At 45.2% G+C, this 19,290-nt stretch overlaps 2 protein-coding genes across 10 annotated transcripts in view; one reads left to right on the top strand and one right to left on the bottom strand.

Annotated features, from left to right (window-relative positions):
* The window catches only part of LOC117899641 (tropomodulin), a 47,696-nt gene that overhangs the window by 15,759 nt on the left and 12,647 nt on the right, over positions 1 to 19,290 (bottom strand). The window contains exon 1 of one of the 9 annotated variants that reach the window (XM_034809808.1): positions 16,108 to 16,302. The exons of 7 other annotated variants lie outside the window; for them this stretch is intronic. In XM_034809808.1, the coding sequence (XP_034665699.1) occupies positions 16,108 to 16,233 (126 nt within the window). In that variant the 5' untranslated portion in view covers positions 16,234 to 16,302. Of the gene's footprint in view, positions 1 to 1,371; positions 1,711 to 16,107; positions 16,303 to 19,290 lie in introns of those variants that run through there. One more of the 9 variants, XM_034809814.1, reaches the window with a different exon arrangement.
* LOC117899644 lies at positions 5,534 to 10,739 on the top strand. Its single transcript, XM_034809820.1, has 2 exons — positions 5,534 to 5,768; positions 8,536 to 10,739. Exon 2 carries the CDS (start codon positions 8,788 to 8,790, stop codon positions 8,932 to 8,934), a length of 147 nt encoding a protein of 48 aa, XP_034665711.1. The 5' UTR covers positions 5,534 to 5,768; positions 8,536 to 8,787; the 3' UTR covers positions 8,935 to 10,739.

A 19,290-nucleotide genomic window follows, 5' to 3' on the forward strand; every position in this document is an offset into this window, starting at 1 on the left:
TCCTAATGTCCCACTGTCTGTTTATCCGACTGACCGTCCGTCTAGCAACGCGATTAATTACTCGGCTCACAGACCTTAAGTGCGATTTTAGCGCCCCGTCTGTCTGCCCATCCATCCGGTTGGGAGAGGGTCTCAAATGTTCGGTTTAATTGCGGGAACTGCGGATTATCTTACAAGTTTAGGTAAAAGGTTGAGAAAATACAAGACAAGAAGAGACATGAACTAATAAGATGCCACTGAAAAGCCGGGAATTAAACATTCATAAAGAAATCAGATAAACAGGAAAGGTTCGAGGCGGAAACATTAGATTTGGCAAGTTGTAGATTTCAAACAGTCTGATGGATTTCCATCCCAATTTCTTCAAGAATGAATGAATAATTCAACCAAGAAACACTCAACGAATGAATGGGAAGAAATATAAAGAAACGAATGTTGCGGAAGATCAGGAACACCACAAAGCAAATTTATGTACTAGGTCTTGCAGGTCGAATGAACAATCCAAAAGACTTCTATGAATATTTTGGGAGGGGTATTCCGTAGGCAGAGAGGAAGTCGATATCTAGTCCATATCATAAAGAGCCAACGTCATGGGTGTGCAATGAGTAAGCGATAAGGCCCTCGAACAGCGGTAAACCAGAAGCAAACAGCTGTTGCAAGCGATAAGGAAATCAAAGGGAACGTGGGCCAAGGCGCTGGGGAGGGGGTGTGCTGAGGAAATTATGTAAAAATGCGAAATATGCTAAAATTGACACACAAAACAAAAGATAGTCATAATGAGGGATATGGGAAGAGGGAGAAAGAAAAGAAAGCGTCGCGATGACATAATGAACATGATTAGGAGGTTTATTGCCGGAATCAATAAAGAGCCAGGGAAGGGGATAGGAAGTACTGTGTTGAAGTTGAATGTGAAAAATATTTGATGACGAAGACTCCGGCTGGCACCTTCTAGACGGGAAGAGGGTTCGTGGGAGAGAGAGCGATTCAGAGAGCGCAAACTCCAGAACTCCATACCCAGAGTAAGGGTAGATCAAATTTGAGGTAAAACTCCCTCGTTTGGTACCCAGACTGCTGGACTGGCCTGACCTTCGAAAAAAATATACCTTGTCCAGAGAGAAAACAAAACTGACGTAATCCGAATTGTGCGGTGCCTGCTCTCTCACATTAATTGAAGGGGAAGAAGAAGCAGAGAGAGAGAGAGAGAGACGGCAAAAAATCGGGCAAACACAATAAATTAACAGAAATGAAATGAAATCATTCAAGGAAAACGGCAAAAACACACATCACATCAATGAAAAAACAATTTAGCCACTCGAAAAGACACACCAAGAGAGGGGAAAGAGGGAGGAGAGTACTCCTCAATCTACTACTAACCTCCATGGCCTCTCTTTGTTGTTGTTGTATGTTTGAGTGTTTCCAAGGTTCCACCGTTCACCGTTAACGTTTAAGCGTTTTACAGCAACAATTTTTTACTCTTTCCCTTTTGTTGTAGTTGCTTTGTTTCAGTCTTTTTTAACTTTTTGACACGCACAAAAATTCTGCCCGCGCGACTTTTTTTCTGCCCAGCGACCGCTGTTTGTTTTTGGGCGTGACACACACACTGCACTGCAGAGGGGAGGGTGGCGTTTTGAGAGTTGAAGTTCTAGGCAGACACACACACGCGAGTGGAGCAGATTTCTTTAAGTAATAACATCAACAATATACATCCAGTGCATTTGTTTAACAGATTTCAATTGTTGCTAGCGCGGTGGAAGAGTTAAGTTTGAAGCTGGGTTTGTGCGCAGTGTGGCTGTGGTTTCGCGGTATGCAGTGTGCCCGCGTGACCGAACTTAGCCCACTAGGCCCCCCTATATTTAAACAGGTGACCGGCTCGAGAAAAACCGCGGAACATCAAATTGTTTGTTAACTCTCCTTGTAGATTCATCTTGCCTCATTAAACAAAACTACAAATTACTACGATATCTTTCACATGAGCTGCGTTAAAACTCTTCTAGTCTCACAATGTTCGTGGATTTTATTAAGACCCCCTTGGTTGACAGTGGGTTAATGTTTGTGTTTGTTGCTCGAAAATCATTTTCTTTGATTTTGGTGTTCGGCTTGATATTATTAGCAAACTAAGACTCTTAGCCCTACACATGTAATTTTATTCGATTGATGACTCAATTCTCTACCAGATTGGTTGATTTACATGGTTCAAGCTACAAATTTCAACAAAAAAGAAGCATATAAAGATAATTGGCGATTTGTAGTGTGGTCAAACATAAGGCGAATATCTTGATGGGCCCGAAATACACCGATTCTTGCTCGAATGTAGACGCAATCATGAGTAAAAACACACACAAAAGTATTAAGGGAAATTGTCTCTTGTTGTCAAATGTAAAGGGAAATTCGACCCGTTTGAGCGAGGTTTGAGAGCCACTCCTGGTGCTGGGCGTGTTTTACATTGACTGGAAATTCGAAAATGATTACCCGCCAAATCTGATTAATTGCATTTTTAAGCATCATATTTATGTTACGTTCCTGGAAAAGCCACATAACACATAAAGAACACCCGAGATTCCCTTACTCTTGTGAGGAAATGACAAATTTTCCATACGGGTAATTTTTATGGCCACATAAAATTACAAAATTATTAAAATATGCACACCATAAATCAAGGGGCAGTCGACGGAGGCGAAGGACCATTTTCCTCGCCTGGGATAGCATTTTCATTCCCGTTTTATCAACTTTTTGTTTGTGTCATTTTTTGGCGTTAAATTAATTAGGGCGGAAAATTGAGGAAAACAGGAGAAAGGCACAAGAACTTGTGGCATTTCCATAAATGTTGCAGAGTTGGTGGGTAATGGATGGGGATGCCGACTGAGTGGGGTCGGGAGTGGACGCAGACGTGAGGCGTGCAGACAAATAGAAGACGTCATAAAAATGCCATTGTAAGTAGTTGAGTTCTGCCTTCGTTTTTGGCTTCTGCTTTTGTTGTTTCCGACTTTTTCCTTTTGATATCCTTTGTATATCCTTTGTATATCCTTACTTTCTGGCAAATCGACAAAAGGCACGCAAAGGGGGAGGCACAAGGCGGGACGGCAGGCAGGCGGGCAGCCGGCTGCAGAAGGCAGTCGGAAAACTCATTTCACTTGTGTCGAAAAGATAAATGCGAAGCGCTTAAAAAAGCAATTACCGCATAAATTGCGCTACAACGCGGTACGTACCCCTGTTCCACTGCCCCCACTACTGCCACACCCCCATCCCACTTCCCCTTTATCCTTGTGCACAGGATGTGGCGCATAAAACTTGCCACAAAAGACAGTGGTACTCTCGCGCCTCCTCCACTACAAAGAGACGTTTTCCCTTTGCAAACAAATGTTGGGAAATCGCGAAAACATGCAAAATGCATTGACAGAGGGGGTGATTGAGAAAGGGAGGGGGCAGGTAGGTCCAGCTTAATTGAAAAATCAATAGTGGGCCGGAAAATTGTTGTTCTCCCCCCGCAGACACTCAGTCACTCAGTCACTCGCTTTCCATTCACTAAATGCCCGTAAATCAAGTTAAAAATCGCAGCAATCAAAGCACCTGAAGCGCAATAAAAACTCATTAAAGGAGGCCCCCCGCCAGCGACAGGAGAGGAGCGGCTGCAGAGGGGTGTGTTGGTGCCAGGTGCGGATGTCCATGGAGGATACGGCCTCAGGCTCCGAGTCTCAGAGTGTGCGTCTCAGTTCTACTGCCAAATTGGATTTGAACAAATTACAACACATCGATTTCTCATTATGGAAGGAGAACAGCAGGAGGAACAGGTGGGCGAACCACTAGGAGCAGGAGCAGCAGCAGGAATTGGAACAGGAACAGCAGCAAGATTTGAAATGGAGAAAAGTTACAGAATTAGGCAGCGGCAATTGGAGCTACAGTGAAAGAAATGTGATCAAAAACATCTTGATTTTAGACAGAATAAATTCGAATTTGTGCACTTACTTTATCATTATTATTATTGTTAATGTTATTGCTATTGTTAGCTGTTATTCCCTAAAATACACAGCGAAAATCACAGAGTTAGTTAATTGTTTCAATTAATTGGGTTAAAAACATTCATTGGCATTGGGATTCATGCTGGGTTCACTATTTACCATCTATTTATATTCATGTATGATTCGGCTCTGGGAACACTTGGCTTCAGGTGATTTTCGGTAATTTTCTTTCCGTGTGGAGATGCCCCTATCTCCGGAGGGAGGGGGCCCAAAGGCGACCATCCGAAATGGCGACAGAAATCACTTAAAGGGAAAATTTAATTGACTCGACTGCCACCCAGCCAGGGCGGGGGAATGCCAGCAGTGGGAAACCAACCTCCTCGCTTCGGCTGCAGCGGAAGTCAGCTGCCAATTTGTTGGCCATGGCAGAGGCGGAAATTTCGTTCGACTTCCTGATTTAAATAATAACAAACTGTGCCTACCATCGCCTCTCCTTACGCCTGCTGGCAAGTCTTGCTTGTCACGCCAACTGACGGCACATCCAGGGAGGAAGGACCTCCCACTCCCACTCCCACTCCCCCTGCCACTCCCATTCCTCCTTTGCCATGGCATCTTGATAAGATTGAGCGACTGGGGGGAGGCCAAGAACATGATTGGCGTCATCAGTGGCGGATCTCATAGGAGAGTCTGGAGGGGTCGGGAGGTGTGTTCGGAGGCAATGTCAACGTTGATTTTGGTCAGTACACCCCCCTGCCACCCTCCGTTGAGCACCCCCCGCCTCTGCCGAGTGTCAATATTTGTCCGCCTCCCTTGTCATGAGGGGGCGTGCCTTTGGTTAGAACAAATTAAAATGTTTGCCTTATGATGCGGCCAAAATATAAACACGACAAGGGAAGAGGCACAAGGGAAAACACTGGTTACAGGGGGCAGACAGGAGGGAGATGCAAATAAGAGAGAGGGCAGAGGGTGATTACATATTCCGACAGATCGATAAGCTGTACAGTAAAGGATACAGTAAAGGGTTCCGCAGTGGCTAAAGGTGGGCAAATGGTGCCGCAAATTGGAGTTCCATCACCAGGATGAAATCTCATCTAAAAGCTCCTTTGGTCTGTTGATAATCCAGCAAATTCCAAGAATATTATCAGCACAGAAAACCTGAATCTAAATCACTTATGGGAAATCCTTTCAGAATTGTTACCGAATCGATGCAAAATCAACAACGAGCATTTCTAATCAACTAATATTCAAATCAGATCATCATTTGGCAAAGTTCTGAGTAAACTTCGTAATGATTGCTCTGCTCGACCCAAAACATTAGATTAAAGAGGAGCAATCGCTCAACACCCCTTCAGCCGCCCGCTGCTCGGCCCCATGTTTGCCGCCTGTTGACGGAGAACGCTTTGCATTTGTTGAACAACAATTTCCGGCACGAAACGTAACGAAATCAGAGCCCGATAGCCGAAATCCCAAACCGAAGCTCAACTGGTAGCCGAAAGCAGGACGAAGACGGCTCCCGAGCGGCTGCGAGCCGAGTCCGGCAGGGAGAACGACGGCTATAAGAAGCGGCTTCCCTCAAAGCCTGGCCACGAGTCGCGCCATCCACGTCGAACCGAAAGCATCGCGGCCACGGCCAAACGTGAGAAGTGACTAAGCCGCGAATCGGAAGCGAATCAAAAAAGCGTATAAAAAGCCAACATTAGGCGAGCATCAAGCATACGGCGCGTGGAATTGAAAGAACGGAGCAAAAAAAGGAGTTTACTCGTTAGTGGAATTGTTTGCCTTTTGGCCAGTTTACGAGCGGCTCAGCATAAATTGGTAACGTGTCCCTCATTTGGGGTCCGGTCCACACATGGCAGAAAGCGTGGGGCATGGAGGGAGATGCCTCGTATGAGTGCGTGCCAGCGGAGTGTTTATCCATGAATGGGAATCCAGACGACTCATGAATGAAGCTGACAGATGGACAGTTGAACAGATGGCTGGGAGGGAAAAGATTGGGTGGCACTCGGACTGCTGCAGAAGTGATTTATGCCGCGAGTTTGTCTGGCATTGCTGCGGGGCTTTAATTATATGGGAAGGACTCACGATCCCTCCGGTAGAGGCCAAGGGATGTGCGCATTATGAAAACAAAGCACGAAGAAATGCAAATGGAATACCGCAGAAAGTTGGACATGTGCTCCTTTGTGTGTGCGAAAGGATAAAGGATAATGCCTGCACGGGCAGGACACACACATCACCTTTGCTTTCCTTTCCGTTTCCAGAGGGGGCGGTGTGTACAGTGTGGGTGTCCTGACACCGCAGGATATTTAACACTTCATTGACTTTTGTGGCCCCCAGCCGCTGCCGGCCGACTGCCGACTGTCGACTGTGTCGCAACATTCCGTTCCGTTGCGAAAGTTTCATTTGCATTTCGTGTGAGCCGCCACTGAAAATTAATGGCCGCAATTCCTTGACAAGTTTTCGTGGAAAACCCTTTCGGAACTTCCCTCACCTCACCTCTCCACCCATCAGTCTCCGTGTTAGCCCTTCCGTTGCCCAAGCAATTTGTTTGGCTTCGAACGCGTTAATAAGTTTGCGGAGGGCTTCCGAAAAACTTTTGCCAGCAGCAAGGAGGAATCCTACTCAAGCTCCTACTTTCCGCCGCCCGACTGCCCTTTGACCCTTTTCACACACACCCATACTCGTGCATTATATGCCACATGTGTGTGTGTTTTTTCCTGCGTGTTTTAGTGTGCGTTTTGACATCTAATTTATGAAGGAGAAGTAAAGCCAAAGGGAAAGTCTATTTTATTTCTCTGTGTTTTTGCGGGGGGCCAAGCAACAGGCGAATTGTAGACCCATGGGGGCCATGTCATTAGAGGGTATGCAGCAGTCCGCAGTTATTATTATTGTTAGTGTTATTATCGCTTGGGTTAGGTACTATTAGACGTACATTTAGAGGATGTATGCTGTAAAACTGGTATGGAATGCAGTTGAACTGCGAGTTAGTCATTGCGTCAAGCTAGAGATTATTTTTACCAGATTTTTGTCCCATTTCATACCCTTCTTGCTGCAAAATAAGTGACAGATCGAAGTAGATTTAACATTTTAGGGTATCCCTTGGCCTGGGCTTCATCATAATCATAGCTCGCACTCTGTTTCTTTTGGTCAGCAAAAGTTTCAGGCACGAGGCACGAGAAATAGAGTCCCAAAAAAAAGTAGGCGCAATCCCACTCGGACTTTGGCTCTGGACAGAATTCCACCGACCCTCCTCCTCCTTCTCCTCCTCCTCTGTCGATGTGTTTTATTTTTTTTGTTGAGCGTTAAGTTATGTGAAGATGTGGGGGGAGACGGGGGGACACATTCCTCTGGTTGTTAGATTTGTTGCCCCCGAAACTTTTTTAATGAGTTTCATAATCTTTGATGCGCTTCTCCGCTTTGTTTTTCAAGGCAGTGGCACCTCCTGCTCCAGCTCCTGTTCCTTCTGCGGACCAGCGCCTAATGATGTGCGAGCCGTTGCCACATTCCAGGGGAAAAACAGAAGCGGCCTTTGAAAATTGTTTTCCATTCGAAGGATGTCCTAGGGGAGGTCGAGGGCAGGCCCTGCGCCTGTGCCTGTGCCTGGGGGGCATGGAATTCCTTTTCAGCGACTGCTGTGCCCGCGATAAGCGTTTAATTGAAAGCCGGACAGATGGAAGGACCTCCCGCCATGACTCTGATTCCGTGAAGGATTCCGCATTATGCATTTTGCATTCCCCATTGAAATCCATGAATGCAAATGCAAATGCAGCTGCAACCTTTGACCCTACACCGTTTTGACACCGTTTAGCCCACGGATGCCATCCAATCCCCGCCACTAATTGAGTGCGTTTGAGGTGGACTGAAGCGGAAGAGGCGGTGGGTAGGGTGCAGTGGGGTACAGTCACCTCAAAGGATCTGGTTGAGTGGAATGCAAATGCCTTTGGTGCATGCTCTGCTCATGCGGAAATAGAAGCTCTGCCGTCCTCTCTAATGCTCTCTTCTCGAGTGCATTCAGTTGTCCCAATGCTTAAATTTCATTTGTTTAATTTCCTTTTCCCTGATGACTTTCCCGCTCCCCCCGTCCATCAGATGGCAGATGGCAGATTCCTTTCTTTCATTCGGGGTACAACATATTGGGCAACATGACGCACAAATATGCAACAATGGATGCAGCCAGAAGCGGAGGCAGGCGGCAGGCGGCTGGCGGCATCATGTGGCAACATGTAATGCAATTGTGCAACATCTGCGGGGCATGGGAAACAGATTCCCCTCCTTTGGCAGCATCCTGCTGGGGCCGGGGCGGCGAATGCGTAATATGCGTTCCGTCTGTCAGAGCTTTGTCGTGTTTCCCCTTTGGGGGAAAGGCAGGCGCGAAACTTTTCCACAAGCACAGAGGAAAAGGCAGAGAGGGGAAGGGACTCCTCTCTGGCCATAGGATAATCCTTTGTCCAGGCTGCGTCTGTGGATCCTTCTGCTTCTGTGCTCTTCTCTCGCTTTTCTTTTTATGCCGAATGTGTATGAATAATCTCCTCGCGTATTTCCATCCGCTTTTCTCTTACGACTTTCCTCCTTCTTTTCATTGCAGCTGCTCTTTTGGGGCCCGCAATGAGGCAATGAGCCGACCCACACCATCACCAGCACCAGCACCAGCACCAGCACCAACAGAAGCACTAGCACAAACGGAGGGAAAAGAGAAGACGGAGTCATGCCATCTGGTGCCTGCTTCTGGAGTCTCGAGCTTTGGCCTCTTCTGTCGCAGATAGAGCGATAGAGATAGAGAGAGGGAGAGGGAGAGGGAGAGGGAGGAAGAAACAGAGAACGAGAGAGACAGCTAGAAATGTTGCGCGATATCTTTCTGTATCTAGTTCTAATCGTTTTATTTTGCTTCATTTTCATGGCGCAGTTAATCGTCAACGTTTACGCGTTCCAGCGCCAGCCGACGCCCGCCCAGAAGTCGGACAAGAATGAGATTATATTTGTCTAGGAACGATACCGACACGGGGGGTGGAGGGGGAATGCTGGCACTAAGGCCAGCAAAAGTCAAGCGGCCACCGCGGTTTCTATTTAATAAGAAAAGGCTGCGGGTCGACGGGGTGAGGGAAAGTTTCACTTAAGCATGAGCAGGGGAGCTGCCGGGGGAGGCACTGACTGCCTCGGGTGTCGTCTAGGGGTTTAGATGATAAACCCTTGAAGAACTGTTAAACTAGGTTGCTCGCTAATTAGTAACGGTAGTCTAGGGACTCACACACACACACACACACACACACACACACACACTCTCCTTCACTCACACAATGAAAGTTGCAAACAATAAGCCGCAGCGACAAGTTCCACTCCAATCCGTCGTCTCGCGGGGGAAAAAGGGGGAAAATTACTCTAAAGGAAAAACTGCAGCAACTTTTAACGCAAAAGCAAAAGAAGCGCCCAATGAAGCCGCATTAAATTTTCATCATTTTCCGCATTTTCCACAACGCCGCCTTTGTTTGTGTTTCATTAACATTTCTTTTTGTGCATTTTTCCAGAGTTTTTAATTTTAATTCGCATTCTGCTGCCCGAAATTATGATGTATGGCGGATGGCTGATGGCGTCAATAAATTCGAGGCGACACCAGCCAACAGCCACCAGCCACGCCTCCAGTGCGTCCTCCCCCACATCCGATTCGGTGGGCGGCAGGCTTTAACTTTTCATTGCCCACTTTTAAGGACCACTCCTTGGAGGACGGTGAGTCCTGGTGCTTGGCTTTGGGCCTGCTCCTGCGGCAATGAGCCCGAACAATTGCCAAGTGCCAAGTAGGGGGGAGGCACTGGGGCGTGGCAGATGGCTTTTTATTGATTTCCAGCCCGCACTTGCAGCCTTTTCTTAGCTTTTCTTTGCCTCGTGTTTCCTATTTTTTCTATTTTTTCTATTTTTCTTTTCATATTTTTTTGTTATATATTTTGTGCCACTTTTTTGGTTGTGTTTTCTTTTTGGCACGCCGCAGCGTTTTATTGTTGTCCTTTGAGGCAGAGCCAGAGCCAGAGCCAGAATCTGCTTTTGCCGCCTCTTGTTGCACAGCACTTGAGCCTATGGCTCTCTCGCTCCCACTCTCTCTCGAGGGGCATGCACACACTTGACCCCCTTCCAGGAGAGGGAGCGCTTAAATCGAGCTCTGAGAGGGGGGAGGGGCAGGCTTCAAGGGGTGTTGCAACTTCCACTGATTGCTGTCAGTGTGTCCAAATGGAAATTAAAGTTTCATCAAATGTTTCTCAAGCACCAAGCGGCGGCAAGTTTGTGTCTAGAGTTTCAGTTTAAAGAGAGACATTTTCCACACACATAAAACGACAAACGAAGAAGACAGAAGAAGGAGACTCCCCGCATCATATCGAAGAGGAAATCAAAAAACGTATTTAATCGAAAGTTAAAAAAGGTTTTACACAAAAACACAAAACCCATCACATAAAGGAACACATTAAGGTCTATATATGCCTATACGCATAGATATATACATAGATACATATACATATATATGATATAAACATTCGAACAATAATAGAGTTAGTTATCGATTGAGTATTTAATCGATCGGTCTAATCGATAGGCTAAGTGCTAAGCAACTCTCCCCACTAAACCGAACCCCCACCCCCAACCGACATGAGACCCAAAAATGTATCGAACTTTGTAGCTAGATCTTGAAACAATGAAATGGAAAACGAATATCGAAATGGCAAATCGCAAATGGCAAATGGAAATCGAACAACAAAACGAAGCGGATATCGAATTAACTTAAACGAATAAATGTTCTTTGAATGAGAAAAAAAACGCAAGGAAATCTCGAGAGTTTTCATTTTGGGGTTTCTGTTCCAGCTGCTCTGCCTTTCAAGCACTGCCTTCGTTTCCTTCCCTTCCATGCTCATCATCATCATCATCATCCAATTGAGTGACCAGTCCATTAATGTTCCCATTTCCACTGCCATTTCCATTCCCCCTCCGACTCTTTGCAGGAAAGTGTTAAATGCTTGACCATCAGGCAATTGCCATCTAAAGAAATGAATACATTATTTTATCCATTTAGCGGTGGCAGCTCCAAAGGGGAGCCGTGTGGAGCAGGGTGCCCCAAGCAGCAGCCGCTTGTCGCAGAGTCCCTTAGTCGTTGGTCCTCGGACGAAAGTTTTGGCACTTGGCCAAAATGCCAGGCCCAATCGCCCCCTAGTTCCCTGCCAGTCGCCTGCCCCTCCACTGTGCAACAAGCTGCCACTTTGCCGCTGCCCTCCTCCTTTTTGCAGGGGCATCTGCTGCATTTCTGTGTGGCTGTTTTTTGGGGCTTGTTTTTATTGCATGCCAAAATGTCTGCAGCTCTCAAAAGAACAACAGCGCACAAGCAAACGAGGAACAACCGAAAGAACAACAAAGAAAGAGTTGGGCATCGAGTGCCGAACGAGGGGATACCCTAAAAGATCAAACTCTGCCTCACTTCTATGCCCCAAAGGAGATCCAAGACGAGGCTCGAAGATATGTTCATCCCTCTCGGCGAGGCAAACATCTTCGGAAAAACATCATACTCTCGCCTCGAAGGGTATTAAAAACAACGAAAACAACATTAAGAAAATCAACAAAAGGAAACCCAGGCAAAGAAAAGGCCGAGGAAAATGCCAACGAAATGGATTTCTCTTGCTGTCGAATTTGATTGCATTTCATCTGCATCTGCCTCTGCCTGTGACTCTGACTATGACTCTCCTATGACCAAATTTGGTCAACAAATGGATCCTACATATGTATACAGGAGAGGGTGGAAGGGGAACATTCAAGTGGCATGGGGAATGGAGGCTGCAACATTTTTGGATCGCAGCCATCGAGGGGGAGGGATCTAGCATTGAAAATCGCTTTAAATGCCGGACAGGCAGTCAATTTCTCACTTTGGCATTGGCCGACAGCTGTCGCAGATGTAGGGGGAGAGGGAGGGGACAGAGAGGAGCACTCACACCCACAACCTAAAACCTATAACTAATTTCTAGTATTTATTTAATATTTATTTAACATTTATTTGCCACATTCTTTGATCTCCCATCTAGCAAGTTCTTTGCCAAAGTCAAGACGGAAAAGTCCGCAAAGTCGGAAAAGTGGCAAGATGAGATGCCAGGAGTGGTGAGTGGGAGACAGGGGAATGGTGAGTGTTGTGATGAGTCCTTGTTCCAACCAATTGACAAACGAAAATCAAAACTAATTAGACGCAAATTAATGAGCCAGAAGAAAACAAATTCACAACGAATGTGATGAAAATGCGATGTGAAAATGTGAAAAGCTGACAAACAATTTGGCAGATGGTACAGCTGAGCGGGGGCTAGGGACGGGAGTGAGAATGAGAATGAGAGTGGGCCGCCCTGACCTTACAGAGACTGCGAAAAACATTCCGAAAAGCAAAGAGAAATGTTGTATCTCCGTAAGAGAGTTTCTCCAGATGTTGGCAGTGTGGAGGGGTGCCCGTACAGTGGCACACATACTCGTAAAGACACACAGACACACACACACACAATGGGACATCCAATGGATGGACCAGACGGCGTATGCGCAATTCGCTTTTGGCAACGCGCCAACGCTCTATACTTGGAGATCAACGGGAAAAGTTGCTGATTTTTTGCCAGAAAAACTTATAAATAACTGCTTGTTTCATGCACACACAGCTACACCCAAAAGATGGCCATGTGTGTGTGAGTGTGTATCTTTGAGTTTTATTTTCTATATTCTTGCTGTTTTCTTTGTGTGCGCTCTTTAGCCTTTAGTGCTGTGCGTTAACTTGGCCAGCAGCACAAAGAGCGAGAGACAGAGAGGGTAAGAGAGATAAATGTACGTATTTATGGGCTAGAATGTTTCTGCTTTTTCTCCGACTAGTCCGTGGAAATGAGTTTGGAGTGAGAGATCGGAGCGGAACGGAACGGATCGGTTGAATGAATGAATGAATGGAACAATGAATACATTGTCTGAATGGAAACTTACTCGGGAGATCCAGGAAAATGGGGGGAAAAGTGTGGCAGCAAATGAAGAAGTTTTCTTACCTGCAAAGAGAACGAAAGAGAAAAGAAAATTGTAGTATTTGGGAATATGGAAAGAGAATGAAATAGAATGTAGCGATAGATGGATGTAGAAATAGTTTATGAAATAGATGGGCAGACAGGGAGGATAGTTGCTATTTCCAAGCTAAATTCCAATACTTGAGCTTGAGCTACATTTGCATTTTTCGTTGGTTGGAGCACTTTCATCTATCTGGCATCGTCTGCTCGTTCACATCGTCAACAAAAGGCCAACCAAAGGCCAACATATCTTCAGCAAACGCTGAAAGTCAATTAGCCTCTCGGCTGAACCCAATGACTCCCCGCCCCCTCTCTCTCATGGCCGAGGAAAGTTGAGTGAAAAGCAGCTGCCGCCATGCGCCGAGCCACTTGAAAAACATATAATTTATTTTATTATATGAATAAACATTTACACATACAACAAATACAGCGGAGAGTCAGCAAATAAAACAAAGTGCGGGGAGAGGCCGCCTTTTCCCTCAGATTCTGTGGCAGGACCTGCTCTGGCCATGTTCCACATGGGAAACAATCGTAAAAGCCTTAATTAATGCTCACCTACATATGGGGAAAGGGACATTGCGGAGGGGTGGCAGGATAGTCCTGCCACGTCTGGGGATGCTGCACTCCACCTCCTTGACAGCAGAAATTAAAGGAGCAGTCGCATCACTTTTAATTAAAAGATAAAAATTCCCTGTCCAACAATTTAAGAGGAGGTGCTGCTGGGTGTGGTGAAGGACTCCCTCTTCAACCTCCGGGAAGGAGGATAGAGGGGGATACATGGCTGCTCGCTTATGGAGGTGACGCGTCAAAACGCATAAAGTGAAGAGCAAGAAACTGTTACAGAAATTAACGCACAGAAGCGGGGGAAAAGACAAGACAGCAGAGAAGATAAAGAGAAATGTGGATAACAAAGGTAAGAGATGGAAATAATGGATGCAAAGTAACACAGTTAGTGGATAGGAAACTCAAGAACAGACAGCTTGAGGTTGAAACACGCCAAGAAAATAATTTAAATTCAGTTTCCAGGAGCTCCCATGTTCCACGAGGCAATCGAATTAGTACCTTGTGGTACCTTGTATGAAGTGTGGAAACCCTCTAATTATGAGGCAGAATGCAGCAAAGAAGTTCACTGAATTGAAATGACAATAGTTTGCCATCTCTCCGCACACTTAGTTGTAGCATCCTCTGGGGACTGCCTCAACTTTACTTCCCAAATAAAAATAATAATTGCACAGCGTTTCCTGCTGTTCCCCAGTGAAATCCAGCTTCGATTCCTTACACTCCCCATCCCAGCCCATTGCATCGATCGATCCATGGAGTGCATATTGGGTGCCCCGACCTCATCGCATCATTGCTGCAACTGTTGCCACTGTTGCCTGCCATCCGTTGCCACCCGCTGGGGCCCGCATACTGTGCTGTTCCCTGCACAAATCTAGAGGCAGTCTGAAAGGAAAGGAAAAGCGACAGAGCGGAAGGAGAAGGGTCCGGGTCCGAGGGGTTGGTGGATTGTTGTGCCTTGATTGCTGCCTGCCATGAGAATCCGTGGACAAAAAGTCAACTACTATTCCCGGCCATAAGCAGAGAGGGCGCATTCATAGGTACGAAGGAAGGGTGTATATGCTCGTACATATACTATATAAATATCCCATAGTCGCGCTTGGCAGTCGGGGAATGTTATTCTTTCTTTCATCCCTGCCCCTCTGCCCCCGTAGCCAGCATCCTGTTACTCGGCTTCCTTCAGCTCCTTTTTTTGCGCTGATTTGAGAAAGGCAGCGCCAAAATGCCGCTGGGCAAAAGCCAGAACAAGCAAACGCCAGGCCAACAATGAAAGGTGAGAGGAGAAGAAGGAGGAGGGGGAGGATGGCAAAAGGGAGAGGTGTTCCCGTCACACACACGAACACTCACACTCACAAGCACGCACACTCATATCTGTGTATCGCTGTGTGAGTGTGCTGGTACATTAAGTGAAATGAAATCCTGTTAAGCGAAACAATGAAGCTATTAAAAAAAATATGTGTATGCTCCTCCCACTCCTCCTCCTCTTACTCCTCATCCTTATTTGGGGTCTCGTGTGTGTGGGGGAACACAGAGGGATGAATGGGTGTTAAAATTGGATGTTATCCCATCAGGTAAACCTCATAATATCGTTTAATAAATACTTTACGGCTTGATTGATTGCCCCCGTGCCACGAGCGAACTCTGGAGCGACAGGTGAAGTGCGCCTCTAAGTAGCTGCCACACTTCCCCTGCTCGCCCTTCCCCCTTGGTGGGTATTTGCGAGTAATTTATGCGCCACACAGCCCGAGGGGACGCATGCGAAACCACCAGATTGGGACCCATGTGGCTGCAGACTACAATCAAAGTGGCAATTGTGGGCGCCAGGACCAATCTGGACCACGCCCCCCACCCATTTACTTATCCCAATATCCTACCGGTTATTTCCTCTTTCTTCTCCGCTCTTCTACTCAAGTCCAGCGACCTGGAAAGGTATTCACTCCCCATCCACCCCAAGGCTGCCTCTTCTCGGAACCCTTTTAGTGGTCGGTCGAGCAGTTGCTGCTGTTTATCCTGCTCGGCCCTCTGAGGTGTCCTTCCACCAAGCATGTGCATACATTAGGCGTCTCTTTTCCAAAGATTGTGATTAATGTGTCTCGGTTGGTGTTTATTTTCGGAGGTTTATTCAACCTAGGGTGCAAAGCACCCACTAAATGTTTTGCTTAATTATCAGGTGATGGCCCAAGCTGGAGGATGGGCAATGAGGATGGGGTTGAGCTCCGAGGGAATTCCCTTTTGAGATTGAGATTGAGGAATTCAATTAACAGAGGCAAAGTAAGAACTTTGAAAGAATGTTCCCTCGATTATTACCACATACAACTTCAGGTGAAACCTTTAGGTATACCTAAACATATCTAAATGTACCCCTCCCTAGTGCCTACTCCCGGCGAAAGGGGTATTAAAGAGACAAACTGGCCAAGCGATGGAATGCCGCTCATGAAATGCCTGGCAATGTGTGGAACTTTCGATCCGTCTGACATTTGTCAGCTTGATAGCGAGCGGGGGGGCGGTTACTCTTCCCTTCCCTTCCCTCTCTTTCCTTTTCTTTGGGACCCTACCTTTGTGGAGCGGGTTTTACGCCACTGCGAGGTTTTCTTGCTGGTTGTCGTGGTGGTGGTTGTAGTGGACTCCTCTTCCTCCTCCTCCTCCTCGAGGACTTCCTTCTCTTTGGCAGTGTCTGCCATGGTGTGTGTGTGTGTGTGCGTGTGTGTCCGGTTTGTGTGTTGTAATCCTTTTTATCCCCAATCGCTTGGCATATATGATATTTATGTCACTCTTTGCTTGGTGATTCACAAATAAGTATGTTTGTATGTGCAATATTTGGAAATATTTTCAAATGATTTCTTTCACTTATGATTCTTGACGAGATCTGTGATCTCTCTCACTCATTTTCACTGGAAAAACGCATTTGATTTTCATTATAAGCATACGCTTCGTATATATTCAATAAAACATTAATTTATTATTTATTTATCTATTTTTCACGATTTCGCGTCTCGTTTCGCTCTCTCACACTCTCTCCAAAAGAGAAAGAGAGCGAAATTTATGTCTACAGCTGCCTCGAAAAGTGAAAATTCTTTGCTATAATTAATTTTAACTGTTTTCACCAACAACAACAACAATACAACAAGGCGTTGATGAATTTTGAGTGCAGAATTTGGTGCGGCAATTAAATTCTGTAATTATTTGTAAATAAACGGCAATGGACGCAGATTTATGAACTTATAAATCCGACAAATCCGGGCCCCAGTGCGATGGAGGGGCGGTTTCATCCATAAATTAAATACGGATTTGACATTCATGAATTATTATAGAGAACCCCCCCTTCTCCCGCTTGAGGGGTTTGGTGTTCCATTCTCTTTTTCATTGCGGGTTTAACAACCTTTCTTCGGTTCTTCTTTTGAGGCCAAAGGCAATATCTTTCTTTCAATAATTACGCAAATTATTTCCTCAATTTCAGAACTGTATTCAAAAATATCAAAATTCATTCAAGGCGGAGGCGGGGATGGAGCTGGCAAGCGACTGCACTGAGTCATGGAAAATGGCCAACAAAATGGAAAACTTTTGAACAGCAAACAATTTTTGGGTCGAGTGCAAAAGAGTTTGGCATTTATCGTAAAATGTTTTGGGAAGAAAAGTGTTCTTCTGGGGGTTTTGTTTATTTTAAGGGGTTCATTTAGGTACCCAACCTATTAATTGTTCTTGTTCTTTAGACTATTTGTTGTCGAAAATGTATAGATGTACATACAAGTGTACATACATATGTATGTACATACATACATATGTGAAAGACCTCAACAGTTGCTGTGTGGAATATCTAGAGTATTTGGAAGAGTGTGTTGTATGGTTGACCATATGATAATTATTCTTTGTGTTTTTGTTTCTATTGTTTTTTGGATGAAGTAATCTATATTCCATGCATACGAGTGTATGCGGATAAATTTGTTGATCTATTTTTGGGTTTGATGCATTTGTAAGTGCATTGGCTGATGGAATTTTTGTAATGCTTTCTATTGTGTATGTGGCATTAAAGGCGCGACAGTTTTTGTGGGAATTATATCGAATATATACGGGATTTATAGCTATTATAGTCGATGTGTTGATGTTGTATAGTTTTTTTGGGTGTATTTTGTGTTTTTTTTTTGTTTCATGACATTAAAGACGTGTCCCCGTTTTTATGGCGCTTTTTGTGTGTAAATACTTGTGGGGAAATTCAATTTTAATGCATTTTAATGGACCACGAAACTGGAAAGGGGAGTGGGGATTCGGGGGAGGAATCCCCTTTTGTTATGGTGTTTCACTATTGTGTTGTATTGTTGTGTTGTTGTTTTTGTTGTTGTTGATATTCGTTTGTTTGATTTTTGGTTGCATGTTTCTGTGGCATGTTGCACTTTTTGTATATTTTTGGTTTTTGTGTGTGTGTTGTTGTTCAGTGTTTTTCGAGTGTTCTTTTGTTTTCTGATTCGATTTTCAATGATATTGCGCGATGCTTTCCCTTTTGGAGCTTTATGGCATTAAAGGTGGGACGGTATCTGATTCGCATGGAATTCGAAATTTTCGTGGCGATGCTGGGACCCACATTTGTCGGACAGTCAGCCTCAGTCTCAGAGTCACAGCCACAGACGCGTCCGCGCTCGCAACGAACTGAGTTCCCCCGAAATTCTTTGGCCGCCTCGAGGCTGCTCGAGGAAATGCTCGCAAAATCATGGCGTGGCGGGGGGTGGCATGCCACTGAGAGGCGAAAGATTGGCCTGTGCCAATAGAGCGACGCACACAATCAACACTTAAGTGTGGCAGAAATTCTCAAATGCCGAAATTCGCTCATCATCTCCAAATGAAATGAATATACAAATATATCGTATACATATGCATACATATGTTTGTGTATCCACGATATGTGGCACTCTTTATGCGTCTGTGTTAAATTATACACTTTTCAGAATATTTTCGCACGTGTGTGTGTTTTTTTGCTGGCATTTCTTTCCACTTTTTATCATATTTTCTTCACTTCGCACAGAGTCGTATGCATAATTTGGCAGTTTTTGCTCTCCTCTCTCTTCTGTCGTCTCTATGTTCTCTTCTCTCTTTTGGCTTTCAGCGAACTTGCTAAACAGGTGAACATTTGCTGGTCTGGTTTGGGTTTGGGCAGTTTTCGTCTTTGTCACGAGAACACGAAAAGCAAATTACGAGAAATAAGTATCCAAAAATTGTGAAAATATTTGCACTCAAAATTTAGTTTCTTTTGGATGTCCCGTGGGTATAACACATTCTAAATATTGCTGGTTTCAATGTGATTTCGAATTGATTTTGAATTTTATCCACCAATCATTAGCTGCCGGACTGAAAGTCCAAAACTATTAGAAACTCAGTACATATCAAGATGCAAAGATTGTTGGGAAATATTAAATTATTTTGATACATTTGTAATTTAATTAAACACTTTTAATAATTAATCCTTAATTGCACGCATGGGAATCATTTATGAGCAACTCCCCAACTCCACAGCATTCACTCATTCCCGATCTCAAAGTCGAACCACGAGAATATTTACGCTCAAAAAGTAGATTTTGATTCTGAATTAGAATTTTTGATTCGATCACGAGGATCCCCGATGTGGCGCTGACGGCGCCTGTGTTCCAACTGAATCCAGAATGGAAACGCATCCCTCAATTCGATTCCTGGTTCTAGATCGCTGCCCCGTTCCGATCTGTTGTTCGCTTTCCGTTCTTTGTGGGCCTTTG

Source organism: Drosophila subobscura, chromosome O, assembly GCF_008121235.1.
Source record: "Drosophila subobscura isolate 14011-0131.10 chromosome O, UCBerk_Dsub_1.0, whole genome shotgun sequence".
Classification (NCBI taxonomy): Eukaryota; Metazoa; Arthropoda; class Insecta; order Diptera; family Drosophilidae; genus Drosophila; species Drosophila subobscura.